Here is a 19,069-nt window from a genome sequence, read left to right as displayed (position 1 = left end):
TCAAGATACAGCTGGATAAGACTAGACACATTTCCAAGGCTGAGACTTGGAGGTGCCATTTCTCCTCGTGACAGCATCACACTCAGCTGCAAACAACCCCACTACATGTTGGAGATTAAAGTAAAGCCAGAACAACATCATCCACAAATAGCAGCGATGCCACCGTAATGTCACCCATCTCTACACGTCTATTGAGCCCCCTTGTCAAGACTCCCCTGCCTATCTCAAATGTGTTTGACTAGCTTCTAGGAAAGCAAAAATAGTCATCATTCTGTGTGATATGGAAGGACTTGAGTATATGGAAAACAGCTTTGTACATTCTCTCTAAATCCATAAAACACGTACTGTAGCATAGATTAGAAAATTCTTAAAAACACCACTGATCCACTTTACCACAACTAGCAACAACACCTTGGAACATCTTCACCTTGGTGACTAGGTAATTGTGATTAGTATATTTCACCATATTCTATCTAGACTAAACAATTAATTGATTAACGGAATAGTTTGAAATTTTGGGAAATATGTTCATTAGCTTCTTGCCAATAGTTAGATAAATTATTAGGTAAATGTATAGCTACAGCCAACAGGGGGAAACTGCTAGCATAGCTCTCTGTTCAAAAGTAATCAAATCTCACTAATTAACATGTTACAGTGTAAGTAGTTTGTTTAAAGTGAAAAAGAACACTATTTTTATATAGTTTTTATTAATGCCTGGGTCTAATTTTTCCCACAATGTCACAAAATGATTGCGGCGCTAAGAGCACACATTCCTACAGGTCACAGATTAACACTGGAAAAGCCTGTAAGTGTTAGTGAGTATGCAGGTAATTGGTAGCTGGAAATTTATATAGGCCTAATTGTATTTATATTTTATTTTAGAAGTTATCGGCTGTAGTTATGGCTGATACTGGGGCAGGGCCATCACAGAATAGAAGGAAATTAATTGAAGAACAACAAAAAGCTAAAAGGGAAATTGAAAGATGACATGTGAAACCTGAGTTACACTCAGTCTGGCTTCCAACAGATGGAGACAATTACGGGATTGTAAATTATTCAAAAACATCTCCGAATTGGCCCTCAGGTTAGTAATATGTCTATTTCATTCATACAATAACTTTAGATTGCGCACAGTGGTTGTACGTCAGTAGCCAACATTAAATTACATCCCCATTTCATTTAGCGCAGACGTTTTATTCCTTTTAGTTTGTGTAGTAATTGTGTCAACCGCCCTTGGGTTTCATTGAAATGGCTATATTAAACTAAGTTATTATTACGTAGGTTGCTACAACAATCTCTTAAGGCTTTGGCTTGTAACTGAGGTGGTGATAGTCTAGTGGATAGGACACATCTTTGGTGTGGGACATCTGGGTTTGATTCCCAGTGCAATATATCAATGTGTCCCTGAGCAAGACACTTAACCCCTTATGTGCTGTGGGCCAATCCTACATGTTGCATGGCAACCTCAAGGTGATAACAAAACAGCTGTTTCCACTCCGGCTGGCTCTTAGCTTCATATTCACCATACAGAGTGGTATCCATCTTCTCAACCAACTCTCACCAAGAAAGTGAACACGCATATTTTCCAAAATGTCCAACAATTCCTTTAATCAAAAAACGAATCCAGGGATTAATACATAAGGTAAATAGTTGCCCTTCCTTGCTGTGTTGTCCTTACTGGAGGATATCAGCTTCTTTATCTTCAATGAGGTTATCAGCATAAAGTTTTTAAATGATAGGTTACTGCCCAAATCATAAATGACCCCTGGTAAGGCGTCCTCTAGCTCACCCAATAAGAGCGTTTGCCCCATATAGGCTGAGTTCTGCGGCAGCCCGGGTTTGAATTTGACCTGTCGCCCTTTGCTGTGTGTCATTCATGTCTATCCACTGTCACTACAATAAAGGGAAAAGCCCCAAAATATAATCTTTAAAAAAATAAATAACCGCAGGTAAATTAGCGGGCCTTTTCAGTCAGGGATTCTGACTATGGAGTGACTCACGCTGTTTGTTCCTGCCCTACGGAGGCCCGCACAGCAACAGTCAGAAATACTTTAACCAAATGGCGCACTTCAGTGTAAAACTCCAGTCAGCTTGTCCCCTGCTCTCGTTGCCTCTTAGCAGAGATCTACAACAGTAACACAAACTGGCAGATTAGTCTCAACAGTTTAGAATTTGCCACAATAATGATAGCCTCAGCCTTCCTGCTATTTGGCCTTGGCAAGCAAGAGAAAGATTCATAAAATAAACAACCTTATACAAACCAGCATATTGTTTAACAATTCAAATTAACGTTTTTTAATGTAAGCTTAGGGCAGTCCAAATTTTGATACCCTAACAGTTGTCTATTGCTGTCATTATTGTAAATCATCTTGTTATCTCTACTAAATGTTTGTAGCAGTTTCACACTAACAGTCCAAGGAGGACAACTTAGTTAAATGACATGGCACAGGTTTATTACTAAAGAGATAACGTTTAGATCTGTCCCTTTTTTCCTGTGACAGTAGGTTACAGAAAACAGAAAGGTACATTTGAGAGATACTGCCAAAACACAAGTTGTGTGTGTAAGTGTTTTAAAAATAAGACGGGACCTGAGTTTAGACAGGGGCATCCTGTGCTGGTAAAACAAGAAGAAACATGTCTCCAGATCACCGCGCCTTACAGAATAAGAAATAAGCCAGACATCCTATTATATTCGTTAAACTGTTCTCTGTTTACATTGCTTCATGATTAATGGAAACACCTGACACTCCAGTCAGTTTGTGTTTTAGTTATGTTGTATGTAAACTTTGTTGACATAAGAATACTTTTCAAACATTTAGATATTAATTATTAATAGTATAATAGCTACAGGTCTCAGGCTAATATCAAAACAAATACAATTACGGATGATGTAAAAGTCCACAGTACTTTAAACTGATACTCCACTAAAGTTTAGAGTTAAATATACCTTTTACTCTGCTATATTCATTTGGATTTATTCCTCATTACTTTACATTTTACGTTTTTTAAATAATAGTAGTATTGTTATAAAGTGTACTTCATCATAGTAGGAAACTAACAAGAGACAGATTGAGAAGAAGAAGTGTCAAAATCGAAGCAGCAGAGGCTGAGATATCCAGGCATTTATTCCACAGTATAGTCTGGATCAACGACAGATCATTTCCAGGATAATCGCCAGGACATCCAGCACTGCCGGATGTCCCTTGCCTTCCGCTCTCTGTGTGTTGCCATTGTCTAACTACGTTCTCTCTTCGGGAAACAACAACAAACTTTGAGCTAGCAAGCTACACGCTGATAATGGCTATATGAGTATTTTCAATTTTCTCATAAGTTTTGAAGAAAATGTGCATCTTGCTATAAGCAGGGAAGGATTGTAAAGATTTAAAAAAATATATGCTGACGGCATTTACTCTCTAACTGTGTCTAGGATGTTTTGGGACAGATCGGCGGTGTTTTCTATGGACAAAATACAATATGGATGGATGGATATGGATGTATTAAGCTCGCTAATAGTGTTTTATAAAGAAGGATGTTTTATAACAAAGGATGCATTTATGATGGTTTTTTAGATCTCAAGAATACACACAGCAACACTGAATGTAAGTATAACTTTTGTTTGTTGACAAGAATACACCACAGGACACCTTTAAGTTAAGGATATAAATGCTTCTTCCACTGCTGTCCACCAGGGAAAACCGTAAAAAGGACTGGATGAAATGTAGGCTCATAAACTCAATGGGCAAAGTTAGAAAAGAGTTAGAGAAGATGATGGGACGTAAGGTAAAAAGAAAAGAAAGAGAAGGTCAGGTCAGGTCATTAATCTAAATGGCTAGTGCTCAGTGGGATGTTCACCCCAGGGAGCGGCCATTTCTCAGTGATGCCATCCTCCAAACTCCAAAAGATGACAAGATGTCATTGTGGACCCAAGTAACAAAGAGTTGCCCTCTTCACACATGGTCTGACACAGCAGCAGGACAGTCCTTGGTGAGACACAAACTTGGCTACAGTCAGTCAAAACTTTGATTCTGTTGGCAGTTTCTGTCTCGCAGGTGTCCTCTGTTCAAATCTCTCTGTTCATCTTTCACTCTGTGTGTTGCCTAACCGATACCGCTGTGCAGCCTTGCGAATGTATAAACACGTGCATGCGTGTGCACGTGAATGTGATGCATGCATGAGTCTACAGTATATGCTTGTCTAAGAGTGAGTCTGTTCCCCCAAAGGTAAGCTTGTGGGACCTACGACGTTTTCTCTCACCCTACTGGCAGGCGCTGCTCAGCTGTTTCCCTGCATGGCTTCTTAACGGTCTGGGGAGCAATGTACCCTCCTGTCCCTCCTCAGTACAACAACGCATCCCGGTGACCCAACCAGGGTTAAAGGTCAGCATGAAGCCTACAGCTAGCATTAAAGCGGTCACTCTGTAAAACTTTCCTTGTCTCCTCCGCTTCACTTTAACTGAGATACAAGTGTGAGTTCACAGAGCTTTGAAAAAATATTTCCCTGTGATTTTTTAAAAACTTCTTTAGACATTTTCACATTCAATTAGGTTGTTAGCGCTTTATGTGATTAGGTAGGTTAGGGAGACAAGGATTGGATGGATGTGTAGTTTTGCCAAAACGTTATGTTGACATAGTTTGATCATTGTGTAATATTTAAATATATAAATACCACAGTGACTGTTATTATGTAACTTTTTAACTGAAATTAGTTAGTAAGCAGCATTTTTGAATGTATATAATGGAAACTGATATACAGTATTTCCAGTTTCTGAGTGCAGCCTTTTACCTAATGTAGCTGTGTGAGAATGAAGACATTCTGTATTTTCAGTTTAGCAATGGATACTCTAGTCTACCAATCCATGTTACCAGTTAGAGACACAAGTGAGTGAAAGAGACACTACATCAAAGATGAGGCTGAGAATAGAAGCCCATCCTGCGGTGGGTTTAATCCTTCAACACCTGCGATTTGAAACACACTCCTTTGATGTTGTTGGTTCAGCTGGAGAGAAAGAGACTTGATAGAGAGAGAGAGAGAGAGAGAGAGAGAGAGAGAGAGAGAGATAATAGACCCCTCATTTAACACAGAAGTAAAGTGAATGCAAGTTGACAGACTGGTGTGGATAGCAAATCAACTCAACTATAGCTCTTCAATGATATAACTCCACTAAGGTTTACTCTTCCATCTCACTAACAAAGTATGCAAATGCTGACAGGCTTTTTCAATTTCCTGGCGGGAGTCATCCCAAAAGGGTTAATAAAGAGAATTCAAAGTCTAAGTCTATGTCTAAGTCTAAGGCTATCTAGCCTGATGTCTAGTAAATATATAAAATATATAAAATTCAAAGCCAGCAGCAATTTATAAAGACACTAGTTGTTATTGAGCTTGTCTGGGATTGCAGAAGATTTGTTTAAAACATTTCTCCTTGATCCAGACCACCCACGTTATTATGGATCCCATGTAACTTCTAGGCAAGTCCCACCCTACAAAGCAGCCTGATTGGTTGGGGCTAAGCAATGACCTTGAGTGGTTAAGGTTAGGATAGCTGATTGGTCAAGGGATAGGACCTGAACTAATTGGGTTATGTTGCCTAGCGTAAGCATGGACACCTGGCCAATGGTAGTGTGTAAATGCTATTAATGGGCGGGCCATTCCTAGAAGTTGCGTGGGTTCTATAATAACACAAACTGCCCTGTACTGGATCATCCCTCACGACACTTGGGAAGTCATTAAAAATGTTTTCTTCTTTTGGGCTGTTGTTTCTGTGTAATGTTTAATCATGCTGCTCATTATTTATGCTTTCTGGTGAACGTGAACGTTCATTAAAGATTACATACATGGAGATGCATCCCCTAGAATTTCCCTGTGAATGTAGCCTTCGTTTCTATCAAAACTGTCCAATTAAAACATATGTAGCACAGCTCAACTTGCTACATCACTCCAAACATAGCCACAGTATGAGTGCAGCAAATACCACAGGAGATCAAGACAAACCGAAACCAGGCCAAACAGAGCCTGCAGGAAGACCCAAACCACATCTCTGTATCAGGATTATAGTTGAATCTCATTAGAGACAAAACAGGGACAAATCTATGTAACATTATGGTAATCAAATTGTACTACTACAGCAACTTACCAAAGCTAATACAATAAATCGATTAGTCAATTAAAGGAACATTAATCAGTAACAAATTTGTTTAAACATAAATGCCAAAAAATGTACTGGTTTAAGCCTCTCAAATGTGAATGTTTGCAGATTCTCTAAGTCTTCTATTATATTAAATTGAATACATTTGGGTTATGGGTTGTTGTCTGGCCAAAACTACTGATACAAAGATGTCACTTTTGGGCCCAAGGAAAATGTGATGATAGGTATTGCTGTCTGACATTTATGGATAAAACAATCAATTAGTCCATCTAAAAAAAAAATCATCAGATGAATTAACAAGCCCTAAGCACACTGCCATCAACAACAATAATACGGCAAGAATAGCACAACAATCTGGGCTACCACACAATGGACCAATATCATAAGGGACAGAGAGGAGGATGAGCCCAGGGCAGCCAGCTCTGCCACCGCAGGCCATTTACTCTGTCCAGCAAAAGGGAAGCTGGAAAGACTAAATCAGCACAACAGAAAACAAAGGGGAAGCAGATCCTGTCATTTTTACATAATTTAGACTATGTGAATTATTCCAGGACATCAATTTTTTTCTTTATCAAAATCTGATAATTAATTTAGTGATAAAAAAAGCCCATCAGTTTCAAAAGCCTTCAAATAATCAAATAACTTATCCAACCACAATTTCACTTATTATCTCACAAGACAAGGACCAGAGCAAATTATCATTGGTCGAAAAATAAAAGTCAATCTAGTAATCAATCAATCAACTAGTTGTTTCCGCGCTCCACTTAATTAGGGCTGCAACAAACATTTGTTTACATCATAGATTTATCTGATGACTAAAAATGGCAATCATAAAGAGTCCAATGCGAGGTCTTTATATTGCACAACACAATGATATGCAAATCACAGTGATGTAAAACAGAGAAAAGCATAACATCCTCACAATTGAGAAGCTCGATCCAGAGAATATTTGGCATTTTTCTTAATAAATGACTTAAACGATTAACCAATTATCAGTAATTTTGTGGCTTTATTCTATGTCAGTAGTCCACTAATCAATTAATCAAACAGCTTAATGTTCACACAGTATTTCATTTATCATCATTCTAATCATTTCGTAATGGTTTGCAAGAAAGTCACTGAAGAGAAATGCACAATAAAATCCATATTCTGGTAATACTATACTGTTTCTTTAAGGAAAATATATGGGTAACCACAATTTCAATTATGATGAATGTCTTGTGGAAGGCTAAGGTCAATCAACAACAGATAGATGATTAATTTTGTCTTCTGTCCTTCTGCTCATGTTAAATCTTAGTGCATGTACCACCAACCAGCCCCTCTCTCCAGTGCTTTGTTCTGAGCGGGGCATGGTGGGGGGTTGGGTATACGAAACAGGGTGTGGCTTCACTGTACGCGGAACTCAGTCTCTATTCAATGCCAGTATATGTGCAGGAAAGCTGACCAAAATATTACAAACATGCATGTGGTAACCTACATCCAATTTCTGCCATTTTCCATGCATGTCTCCCCCTGTCACAACAACAGGCAGTAGATGTGCTGCTCAGTGGTTTTTCAAGCAACTCCTAAGACCTGTAATAGCCTGAGATTTACATTCCCTTTAGTGACAAGGTGATAGGCTCTCTGGTTTCTCAGAGTTCAAACAGGCATAGCCTATCAGTTATACCAGCAATCCTGCTGTGCAGCAATCTCTTCCTTAATGGGCTGCTGCTGTTATAAAACACAAGGTTACATGACATTATTGGGCTTCGTATACAGTACATGAGTCAACGGGTTCTCTCTGAGTGTGTGTGTGTGTGTGTGTGTGTGTGTGTGTGTGTGTGTGTGTGCGTGTGCGTGTGTGTGTGTGTGTGTGTTTGTGTGTGTGTGTGTGTGTGTGTGTCTGTTGTAGCAATGAGAGCATGACCTGCAGTCAACTCCACCAAGGATGTTATAGAACATACAGAATAATAAAAAGAAGAGATGCTGATGTCTACATACTGCCAAAAACGGCTGCCAATATGTGAGTGAGTCTAACAGCCAGTTCACAGAACTGGATGCTACTGTGAACTAGTGAGATTTGACATAACTGCTGAAATGAAATGTTATCAGCTTTTTATCTGTAAGAGACTGAATTTACCAAACAAAACAATTCAGGTTGCTGAACTTTAAATAGAACAACAACACATTGGAACACATTTCTTACTAATATTTAAAATCAATCCAATGCTGAATCATTTAAAAGCTGGGACACATCACCACTCTTGTGCATTTCCATCAACTGAAAGCTACACCATTATTCAGTCATCAGCCCAATTTCACAATCATCAACTTTGCTTTCCAAAGGTAGTCACATTTTGGAAACACACTACCTGCTTGGACTCAAAGCAATGCATTGGCAGCTGTACTAATTAAATGAAAAAGCTTGTAACGGCTTTATCAGTACAGGACTTTATTTATTGGTAGACTTGACTGTTGTAAGCCATATCATGAACCATGGTGATCAATTGTAGGCTTATATGTTACAAAATATTACCATCTGGTGGTCAAATGTAGTACTGCAAGGAGAGATTAAATCTATATCTCTGAAATGTGAAAATCAATTTCTGAAAATGGATCCCTGAGGAATGCCTTTTGTAGCATAATCAATGTAAAAACAGGACAGGCACACAATACTATAATCAGTCAGAAGGTGGAATAATAGGTTATATTTACTGAGAAGCATAGCCTTCCAATCTGTGACTTCCTATGGCTTTAGAAACATTCAACGATAAAAGAAAATAGGCTACAGTAAATCACAAAAAAGACTGACAAACCTCTAAAGTTATCATTAATTTATGTGTATGTCAGTTATAGATTTTATGTTTGATTATGATTAGCTATATGTAAAGGAGTACATTGTATGTGTGTACCTTTCATAAGAAAACATACCTTACAGCTGTACATAGTGCTGACAGTTCATTCAGAAACGTCTGTGTGCTGCTCACATTCACAATCCTCTGCTCTTCGCCCCTCTAACGTTAACCTACATCCATAGTGGCCATGTCTGACAAGGTCACGTTGAAGAAACATATTGAAGAAACACTGAATACTTCTCACTTATACCGGAATGTGTGTTAATAATGTAAATAAGACAGTTACGCAGTATACTCACAATTTGTTTGACATTAAGCAATTTCCAAAGATAAATAAGGATTATCAACACTTCACTATGCTCAAGAGGCTGTTAGCTAACTTACCCAGACCATGTGTTTGGGGAAATAGCCAAACAATAACAGGTTTTTAATTTTGGTGGTTGTGATTTTAAATACCCTACTTAGGCTTGCTGTTTTTTTTAAAACATATAAAAAACGAAACATTAAAACATAAGTACGAACAGTCATAGAATCCACCTCCCATGCTACTGAAATATAAAAGCTAGCAAGTCAGACCCTCTATGGTCAGACCGAGACCTGGTTGTTTGGTAGCTAAGCATACCTAACGCTAGATATTGGTAAATCGTCCGATTCTCCGAATTTCAGCAAATCCAACAGTTTTCAACAGCATTTAAACGCAGCAGAGTCGTTTGCGCGCCAAACGACAGCGCAGGCGCAGCAGTTTAAGAGATTATATTAGCTATATATTAGAAGATAAACAGACTAGCTGGGAAGTTAATAGCTAAAAGCTTATCAAAAGAGAGGACTGTTAGTTAGTTATGTTTAGGAATAAGTCAGCCTGGTTTTCAAGCAGTGTGCCACAGGCATGTCACAACCTTTGGAGTAAGTAACCTATTAGCAAGTTAATGTTTGGCTTTATAGGGTTAATTGAGCTAGCTATGCTAGTTATAAATCACCTGCTGAATAATGCTAACGTTAAATGTATTTATTAATTTAACTAGCGGTCTAGGACGTTTAATAAATTCAGTGGTTTTCAAAGTTGAGTCCAGGGTTCCCAGGGATTAGTCAGGGAGTTCCAGGGGGTACACAGCCTAAAAGGAAATAATTTATTTTCACTATAATTCCACCCAAATGTAACACATTTACTCTGTATTTTGTCATGAGTTTATACACGTTCTGTAATAAAACATCTAACATTAAAAGCAAAAACCCCATTAGATGGGGACCCTAGTATGAAATCTTATCAAATGGGGGTCTGTGGTCTGATTTGTGTTAGTTTAGGGGTCCTTGAAAGTGAAAAAAAGTTTGGGAACTAGTGGCTTTTATTAGTGCGTTTTATGGTTGACGTTGGACGGTGATGGCATGTGGTTGAGAGTCCCTCATCCGCTTGTCAGTCTCCTGCTGACTCTCCTAACCTGGGCTAGCTATGGACGTCAAGGTTTCAAATGTAAACATTAAAGTACACAGAGAAAAAGGTGGATAAGGTCATTTAAAGCTATCAAGACAATATCTGTGTCCATCTCATGAATACGAGCCGCACATGAGGATAGGGAGTCATCTCAGCAGTGTCATGCTGACTCTGCTAGTCTGGCCAGTCAAGTTTTTAAAATGTAAACAGAGAAAAAGGTGAAGATGGCTATCAGCCACGACCTATGGCTAAGATCCCCGACCACTTGGACAAGTAAGACCAATTGAACACCGAGTGCCACTTCTCTGCTGGGTATCTGATTTCAAGTGACAAATAAAAATTGATTGATTGATTGAAGTACTTCACATTGGACCTACATTGGCATTCTAAAACACACACTTTGTGGTAGTTTGTTCTTGCTTTTTGTTCATAGTATATGTTTCTTGTAGTATTGGAGGGTGGAACCATTGCTGGTTGGAGAACGGCAGATTACCTTTTCAGTGAGGATGCTACTTGCCCTGATACTCTGAGGTGAGCGTGATGAAGAACTGGAAAGTTGCACATTTATCATCTAGCAGAACATTTGTAATAGAGCTGGGCAATATATCAATATGAAGATATGAGACTAGATATCGTCTTAGATTTGGGGTATTGTAAAATGACAAAAGTGGTGTCTTTTCCTGGTTCTAAAGGCTGTATTACAGTAAAGTTATTTCATTTTCTAAATTTACCAGACTGTTGTAACTGTTAATCATTTGCCTTTACCCACTTAGACATTATAGCCACATTGGATGATTATTTATCTAAAATATTGTGTAAATATTTTATAAGAGCACCAACAGTCGACACTACAATATCGTTACAGTATCGATATCAAAGTATTTACTAAAAAATATTGCGATATTTGATTTTCTCCATATCGCCCAGCCCTAATTTTTAACTCATTTTACTCTAATCCTCTACAAGCTATACCTTTTTTCTGTTTTTCAGGATATTTGAGAGCAAAGATTATCTTTGGAACAAGGTGGTGGTTTTTCACAGCTTGTTTCTGTCCGCATGTGAGAAGCGCCAGAGTGTAAAGTCTGTGTGCATTGGTCATTATGTGCTGCCTCCGGCCTCAGTACAGGACGGTGAGGACTAGTATATGTTTATTGACTTATTGTAAACCATACTAAATCTCTCTTTGGTTGCTCAACTTGTGATAAAGGGTCATTGGTGTTGGGATCCACTCTAACGATTGATTCATTTAAAAGAAAACCAATTTTATGAATTAAAACTCAAACAATGTTCCTCTTATTATCATTTAAGAGGTGAGACAAGTGGTTGGGAGGTTGATTTGGGAGTGTGAAGATGGGCTGTCAGTGACTCAGGTAAGTACACCAGCTAAAATAATTTACACAAAGGCAAATCATGTCAGCCACTTTAGTAGGACTGCCTTCTGTTTTACAGGGTTTCCATAAGAGCTTTAGTTGCCAGACAGAAAATGAGTACAGTGAAGTCAGCAAAAGCGAGTATGTTAAGTTCCCACTGTAAATATTTTATATTGGATCTCAATAATTTGTAAACTGTCTAGAGAATTAATGAAGTCCCTATTTCTCTTTTTGGTAGCTCTGAACCATCTGACACAGACTCATCAGGAAGTGAAGCCCGTCTGTGTGCTCACTATCCAGTTAGTAACATGCTCACAGGTAAAATGTATTGTCATTTACTGGATGTTCTTTGAGGAAATGTCTTTGCTGTTTCTAATGAGATACTAATAGATAATTGCTTGGTAATAAAGGTCATGTGCAATCGATATTTGGATTATGAGACAATCTGAAACATCTGTTGGAAGACGTAACCTCTATGTTGTTGAGTGTTTACCATTTTTTTTCTGTTGACTTAATTAATACAGAGTACGTCAGCATGAAGAACCTTCAGAAATATTCAGTTGATCTGTGTGATTTCCGTCCCGGATGTTTTCAATGCTCCAACTGTAAAGCCCACTGCTGCCTGCCGCACACATAAGCAAACATGCACTAAGAGAAAGGCATGTTAAAGAAGAACAAGTAGAAGTTGTGTCACAGTTGCAAGCTGTAGATAATCAACTTTCAAAATAGTTATGTTTCATATTACTGAATGTTTGCATTGCCTAGCTGCACTTGTGTATGCAGTGTAGACGTATACGCTGTCAGAAAGTAAATCAGTGTTACATGGCTAATGCCGATCTCCTTTTGTAATTGTATTTGACATTATTTCATTGTATCTACTAATTGTTTTACCCCTCTAACATAGTCTCTATTTTTTTCATGTTGCCCAATAAAAAAAAAACGTCTATGAAAAAGACAAATGGTACAAATGGGTCCACATTTACAATTACATAACTTCTTACATCTGTGGAATTTAGTTTGGCAACAGATGATAGACTTGCTCCCAATAGAGTTGCCTCAGGAATTAAGCTTGTGTTCAACTACCATGCTTTAACTTAGTCTGTAGTCATACTTTACTACATAATACTTTACTAAATATATTTAAAAAAATGCAGCAGACACTGCAATGTTGTTTAACAGACTTCATAGGCCTTTATAGTTTTGAATCACCAGTTGGTAGCCACAATAGTCTTTTCATTTAGTGCTCTACAATTGAGGTGTATCCAGGTCAGAGCTGTTATTTATCTCTTATTGAGAACTGTAGAGATCACAGATAAACTATGAACTATGGAATACTTAAACAATGTGTATTGTGTATTGTACAAACTAGGGGCGGAGAAAAAAAAATCTATTCTTAGATGCATTGTGATTCTCTAGAACGATTCGATGCTTGATTCTGATAAGTTAATAATCAATTATTTAAAAAAAAAAAAGAAAATAAGGATGGGATAATGGACAACAGCTTAAAGTTTAGGCAAAAGCGCAGAGTGCACAAAAATAGCCAAAAGGGGAAAAAATTAAGTTTTGTATATACACATGATCTAATAAGACATGCAAAAATTAATTTGGCAAAACACAAAAAGGCTTTATCACATTACTTTATCACATTACATCCAACCACCTCATATTTCCACTTCTCCACTTTTAAACATGCCTCTGACATGGAAGATGACTGAGAGAAGGTGACTTTCACAAGCATGTTTAAGGCAATGAATTTTTAAGTTTAATTATGTAATGACCACAAAATAAAAACCTCAGTAGACAAAAAAATGTCATTAAAAAGATCCAAAGCAAAATTCCTCGTATTTAAAATTCCTCATACCTGGCAAATAAAGCTGATGATTCTATTTGTTTATGAAAAACGGTCTTACTTTCTTTGTTTTTTTTTAGTTATATATAATATGTTATTATTTAATTTGGAAACTTTAATAAGAAATCGAAAGCCAAAGCTTTCTCTGCAACGTAGCTAGATGCTGTCACTTTTAACCACATAGCTAACCATAATGCTGTAATTGTCATACGAAAACATGGTAAGTTTTCAATTGGATGATCGTTCAACGCTTGTTAAAGGGTTTGTAAGATAAATACATCACGACATACAGGCTCAACTGTAAAATTATAATCAATATCAACGTAATGCAAACATATATCAAAGTAATATCGAGCGGAAGTAGGAGTTATAGTAATGCTATGAGAGAAGTTACGTTTCTTTGCGTGGAAGCGGTCACCCCTACAAAGTGGACTCTTCCGCGGGTCTTTGGCCAATCCCATGCTTTGTTTTGGTACCAGCCTCGCCATCAGGAAGATGCCTGCTGGTTTCTGAACTTTGACACTTGCCCAACAAGAAGAGAAATCTCTCGTTGGACTCGGTACTTGTGTCTGCTCCGTGTTGTATCTGTCATGGCGGAGGAAAATCTGTCCGTGGTGCTGCACGCCAAGGGAGACCTCCGGCTGGTAGGAGACCGACCAACGTGTGCCATTTGTATTAATTACAGTTTGTGTGAATTAAACTGACTGCAACTTTTCCTTTTCTTTGCATTTTGTCAATTTTTCAAAGGAAAAGCGTCCGGTCCCGGAGCCAGGACCCAATGGTGTGTGATATATTCAGCTGGTGGAGCTCATGTGTGCGATAATACTGTTGGCATGCAAATTACAGTATAGGCTACTGGTACTTCAACAAGCATTTCAGAAATATATGTGAAAACGTTTTGCACCTTATGGGAGGTTGTAATAAGTGACATAAAGTATACATTATTGTTATTCATTAAATCTCAATTTCAAAGTAAAATGCATTACAGCTGCCATGGCTGCTCAGTTTCAGCTCAATTTATTTTCCTATATGTATATATTTTTAAACTGCAGATAAACTAGCCATAGTTTTGAAATGTGTTTAGTTTTTTTTTTTGTCTTGCAAGTCAACTTAGAATGCACTGGGGTCAAAAAATTGATACTTGTAACAGATTTCCTTTTCATTTGGTCAGTAGTTTGCCTAAAGATAAGTCTGAGTGGCCATTTAGTTTCACTTTATCCATTCATATTTGAATTGCTAAACCAATCAAAAAAATCTTATCCAGAGGTCTGGAATTAGGCTGGTCTGTTAGTGTCCTTTTGTGACAAGGTGACAAAATGCTTATTAGTCTGTACTGGACCGTCACTGTCCCTGTGTGTGTCGTGTTTTGCACCCAGAGGTTTTGCTCCAGATGCACTCTGTGGGAATCTGTGGATCAGATGTTCACTACTGGCAGCACGGCCGAATTGGGGACTTCGTGGTCACTAAACCTATGGTGTTGGGGCACGAGGCGTCAGGGCGGGTGGTGAAGGTCGGATCAGCAGTCAAGCACCTCAAAGTAGGTAAGTGGTTGTGGTGTTTGTGTACCAGAGCTGGGAAGTACCGAAGACCTGTCTCATGAAATATGCCATTTTGTTAAAAAGGAAGTTGACACGCTTTGAAACAACAATATATTTTCAAATTATCATTCCAAAACAGTTAACAGACATTTAAAAAGTTATATTAGTTATCTCAACTTTTGGTATTTTAGAAACTGTGCAGTTCCATAAAGGCATTTCAATATGTGCATTCATTGTAGTATACTGTTTAATTTTCATGGAAGGTCTCACTTAGTCCTCGCTGTAAATTTCACTGTGTATTTTTTAGGTGACAGAGTGGCCATTGAACCCGGCGCGCCCCGCGAGATGGACGAGTTCCTCAAAAATGGACGATATAACTTGTCTCCTACCATCTTCTTCTGTGCCACGCCCCCCGACGATGGAAATCTGTGCCAATACTACAAGCACAGTGCCAACTTCTGTTACAAGTAACTCTTTTTCCTGGATTTCATGGCTTTGCACCAGAGGTCACTTAAAAACTGCCTGCCTTTGCATATATACTTTTTTTTTCTTCTTTTTTTCCCGTTCTGTGTCTTTTTTTCTATCCAGGTTGCCTGATAATGTGACATTCGAGGAGGGAGCTCTAATCGAACCTCTGTCTGTGGGGATCCACGCCTGTCGCAGAGCCGGTGTAACCCTTGGCAGTACTGTGCTCATCTGTGGCGCAGGTAAAAACGAAAAAGTATTTAACACGCTAGAAAAATGTTACGACTTTTTGAAGGAAATTTTCATTATCAAGATGCTGCAAACTAATATAAAAGGAGGTGGCTGTACTGTGTTGGTCTAACATGTCCGTGCAAGTAAGGAGTCTAGTTTAAAACACATCACAGGGTGTAGTCATAAAATTGACAATCATACTGACACAACAAAACTGGAGTGAGTAAAAAAACTACTGAACCTTTACGCACCTAGTAAGAGAATTAATATTTAACAAATCCCTTTTTGTTTTGCAAGGTGATGCACATTGAAAACATCTGTGTTAAGCATTCCCAGGTGAAATAGTTCATTGTTTCTTATTAGGGTAAAGTTATGCAGTACATGGGACTGATTCTTTTTTCCTTTTATCTAAACATTGAAATCTCAAGCTCCAAATGTATATTTAACACAGTCTCTACAGAAGGCATCTTGTTTATTTCTTCTCCTCCCACAGGACCTATTGGCTTGGTCTGTTTGCTTGTGGCCAAGGCGATGGGGGCTTCGCAGGTCGTCATCACCGGTAAAAACAAAAAAACACACACACTAACCATTTATCTCAACTGAAACAACACAATATGCATATTCTGGTAGCATTGTCTGTCCAGTATTTTCTTTTTCTCTCTAATCCATCTCTGCTGTGTTCAGATCTGTTCCCTGAGCGTCTGACAATAGCCAAAGAGTTGGGTGCAGACTTCCAGCTGACGGTAAAGAGAGGAGACGGACCCCAGCAGCTGGCCAAGAGTGTAGAGGACAAGCTCGGCGCTCAGCCTCACATTACTATTGAGTGCTCTGGTGTGGAGAGCAGCATTCAAACTGCCATCTATGTATGTGACTATCCAGTAAAGACTCTTTAAAGTTGTATTCAGAATTATGAAGTAGCTCTGCACACAGTCTAGACAATAGTACATTTATTTAGGTACTGTGCTTCATTTACAATTTTGAGGCACTATATGTACTTCACTTGAGTGCAACATTATACTTCAACTCCACTACAACAGCTTAAGCTACAGTACTTGTTACTTTATATATCTCATTGTTATAGATTAAACTACCCAACAGAATATAAAATAGTTTTGATTAGCGCCACCTCAGCCGACTACAACAGTAAAATGCTACCTACATGTTATTTCATCTGTAATAGTATTGTTATAGACACCGCCTACCAAGAGCCTGGGTCTGTCCGAGGTTTCTGCCTAAAAGGAAGTTTTTCCTCGCCACTGTCGCACTGTTGCTTGCTCTGGAGGGAACTACTAGAACTGTTGGGTCCTTGTAAATTCTGGAGTGTGGTCTATCTGTAAAGTGTCTTGAGATAACTCTTGTTATGAATTGATACTATAAATAAAATTGAAATTGAAATTGAAATAGAATAATGCAACTTTCCCAAAAAAAAACAAAAAAATTCCATTTTACTTTAAATGTTGATACTTCAAGTACATTTGACAACATTTTGAATGCAGGACTTTTACTTATTTTACTACTGCAATTAATGATGTAATAGATGTAATGTATTTTTACAGTGTGGTATTGCTGCTTTTGCTTCTGAGTCTCATTACGTTCTCCTACACTGCTTGTCTTTTATAATACCATATACTCAGTTGAGGCATGAATGCCAGATTTTCAGTATCTGCAGACTTGTAAAGTTGTAATTTTTTTTTTTCTTGTCAGGCGACACGTTCAGGAGGTGTTGTGGCGCTGGTGGGTCTCGGTCCTGACATGGTCACTGTTCCCCTGGTCAATGCTGCCGTAAGAGAAGTGGACATCAGAGGAATTTTCCGCTACTGCAACACGTAAGTAAATATCCATTAATTGCCCTTTTTTGTAAAAGCAGATGTTTAAAGCAAAGATGGAGTCAATTCCACTTGAGAGTAGTAATTCAATCATTTGTTTGTGGCCAAAGCTGAACTCGTAAAGTACATATTAGGTATCACAGATAATGAACTCTTGAGTAAAATGTTGGTCTCGCTGTGTTGCAGCTGGCCGATGGCCATATCCATGTTGGCAGCAGGTAAAGTGAACGTGAAGCCCCTCGTGACCCACCGTTTCCCCCTGGAGCAGGCAGTCCAGGCCTTTGAGACCACACGTCAGGGTCTCGGGATAAAGGTCATGTTAAAGTGTGACCAGAATGACCAGAATCCCTAATCTGACCCGCTGCACTGGAAGAAACCTGACCCGACTCAGCATGACAAGCAGGCATAAACACAAACTGGACATTGACCCTGAGAAAGATAACAGCCAGTTCAAAGGGACTCAATAATAGCAGCACTGTGAACTGACTGCATGTCACAGATGTAACTAGCATCAAATGGCGCTCAACTTTGTAGAATAACCAATATTTTGTTTAATGGTTGTGAATCATTTTACATACAGCTACTGTAGTTAAAAAGACAATTCTTTAATAATTAAAATCTAAATAAAATGTTAGGTGGCTTTTTATATTTCATCTTCACAGAACCTGCACTACCCAACTGCAGGCATCAGGGGGAACTAGAGAGTCAAGTGGAAATGTCTATAGCAGTGTCTTTGTCCTAATTATATACTACATTAAGCATTGCCATAGTTCATGCTGGACACAGAAGTCATACGCCCACCAATTAAATTAATTAAATTAATTAAAATAGTCATTCTCACAGCAAGGCGGTCTATTTAAACGTCTCCCTCCTCGCTGTTTGATCCCTGCTTCACCAATACTGCCTAACGCTGCGGCTGCTGGCAAGCCTTGCCTCTACCTTCCTAGTTTAGAGTCCTAACATGACTTAAGTTTAAAATGTTTTTAAGGTCTTGATTTGGGCCCACTCTTGTATGGGGGGGGGGGGGGGGGGGGGGGGGGAGTTCAGCATTGCGCTTGCTGTTTCAGTTTAGCATACTGCTTGGCTGATCCAGGGAGCTTTATTACAGTGGAGCCATCAGCCATAAGTCAGAATTCTGAGGGAAAAAAAGTCAGAATTCTGACTTTTGTCACGTGGCCTTAATCCTCTTACCTTCCGCGATTTAATAAAAATGTTTGCATCTGAGGGTAGCTCATCTAATTTCAACTATTTTAATTCCAATTGGTCTGTAGTTTCAAACTGAGACACATCAAGAAATTCCTTTAATGATAATCAGACTGAATTCAGAATTTTACTGAAAGTAACTCTCACCAAGGCAAAATTATGAGGCAAAATCAAAAGTTTGA

The 19,069-nt window shown here is 38.5% G+C and overlaps 2 protein-coding genes across 3 annotated transcripts; both read left to right on the top strand.

The window, feature by feature from the left end:
- Window positions 1-418: 418 nt before the first annotated feature.
- sord (sorbitol dehydrogenase) lies at window positions 419-18,117 on the top strand. 2 transcript variants are annotated; one of them, XM_032509460.1, is made up of 10 exons: window positions 419-431; window positions 14,188-14,268; window positions 14,372-14,405; window positions 15,001-15,165; window positions 15,470-15,629; window positions 15,751-15,869; window positions 16,352-16,417; window positions 16,543-16,721; window positions 17,563-17,684; window positions 17,871-18,117. In XM_032509460.1, exons 2-10 carry the CDS (start codon window positions 14,215-14,217, stop codon window positions 18,034-18,036), a joined length of 1,065 nt encoding a protein of 354 aa, XP_032365351.1. In that variant the 5' UTR covers window positions 419-431; window positions 14,188-14,214; the 3' UTR covers window positions 18,037-18,117. The 2 variants fall into 2 exon arrangements, with proteins under 2 accessions (XP_032365351.1, XP_032365335.1); XM_032509444.1 differs by lacking the exon at window positions 419-431 and having other exon boundaries at window positions 14,009-14,268.
- terb2 (telomere repeat binding bouquet formation protein 2) lies at window positions 9,693-12,605 on the top strand. The gene is made up of 7 exons (XM_032510018.1): window positions 9,693-9,879; window positions 10,855-10,936; window positions 11,396-11,535; window positions 11,714-11,775; window positions 11,855-11,916; window positions 12,014-12,093; window positions 12,300-12,605. Exons 1-7 carry the CDS (start codon window positions 9,816-9,818, stop codon window positions 12,410-12,412), a joined length of 603 nt encoding a protein of 200 aa, XP_032365909.1. The 5' UTR covers window positions 9,693-9,815; the 3' UTR covers window positions 12,413-12,605.
- Window positions 18,118-19,069: the final 952 nt, after the last annotated feature.

The sequence above is a fragment of the Etheostoma spectabile genome, chromosome 1 (genome assembly GCF_008692095.1).
Source record: "Etheostoma spectabile isolate EspeVRDwgs_2016 chromosome 1, UIUC_Espe_1.0, whole genome shotgun sequence".
Lineage (NCBI taxonomy): Eukaryota > Metazoa > Chordata > Actinopteri > Perciformes > Percidae > Etheostoma > Etheostoma spectabile.
This window is presented reverse-complemented; position numbering and strand designations above follow the sequence as displayed.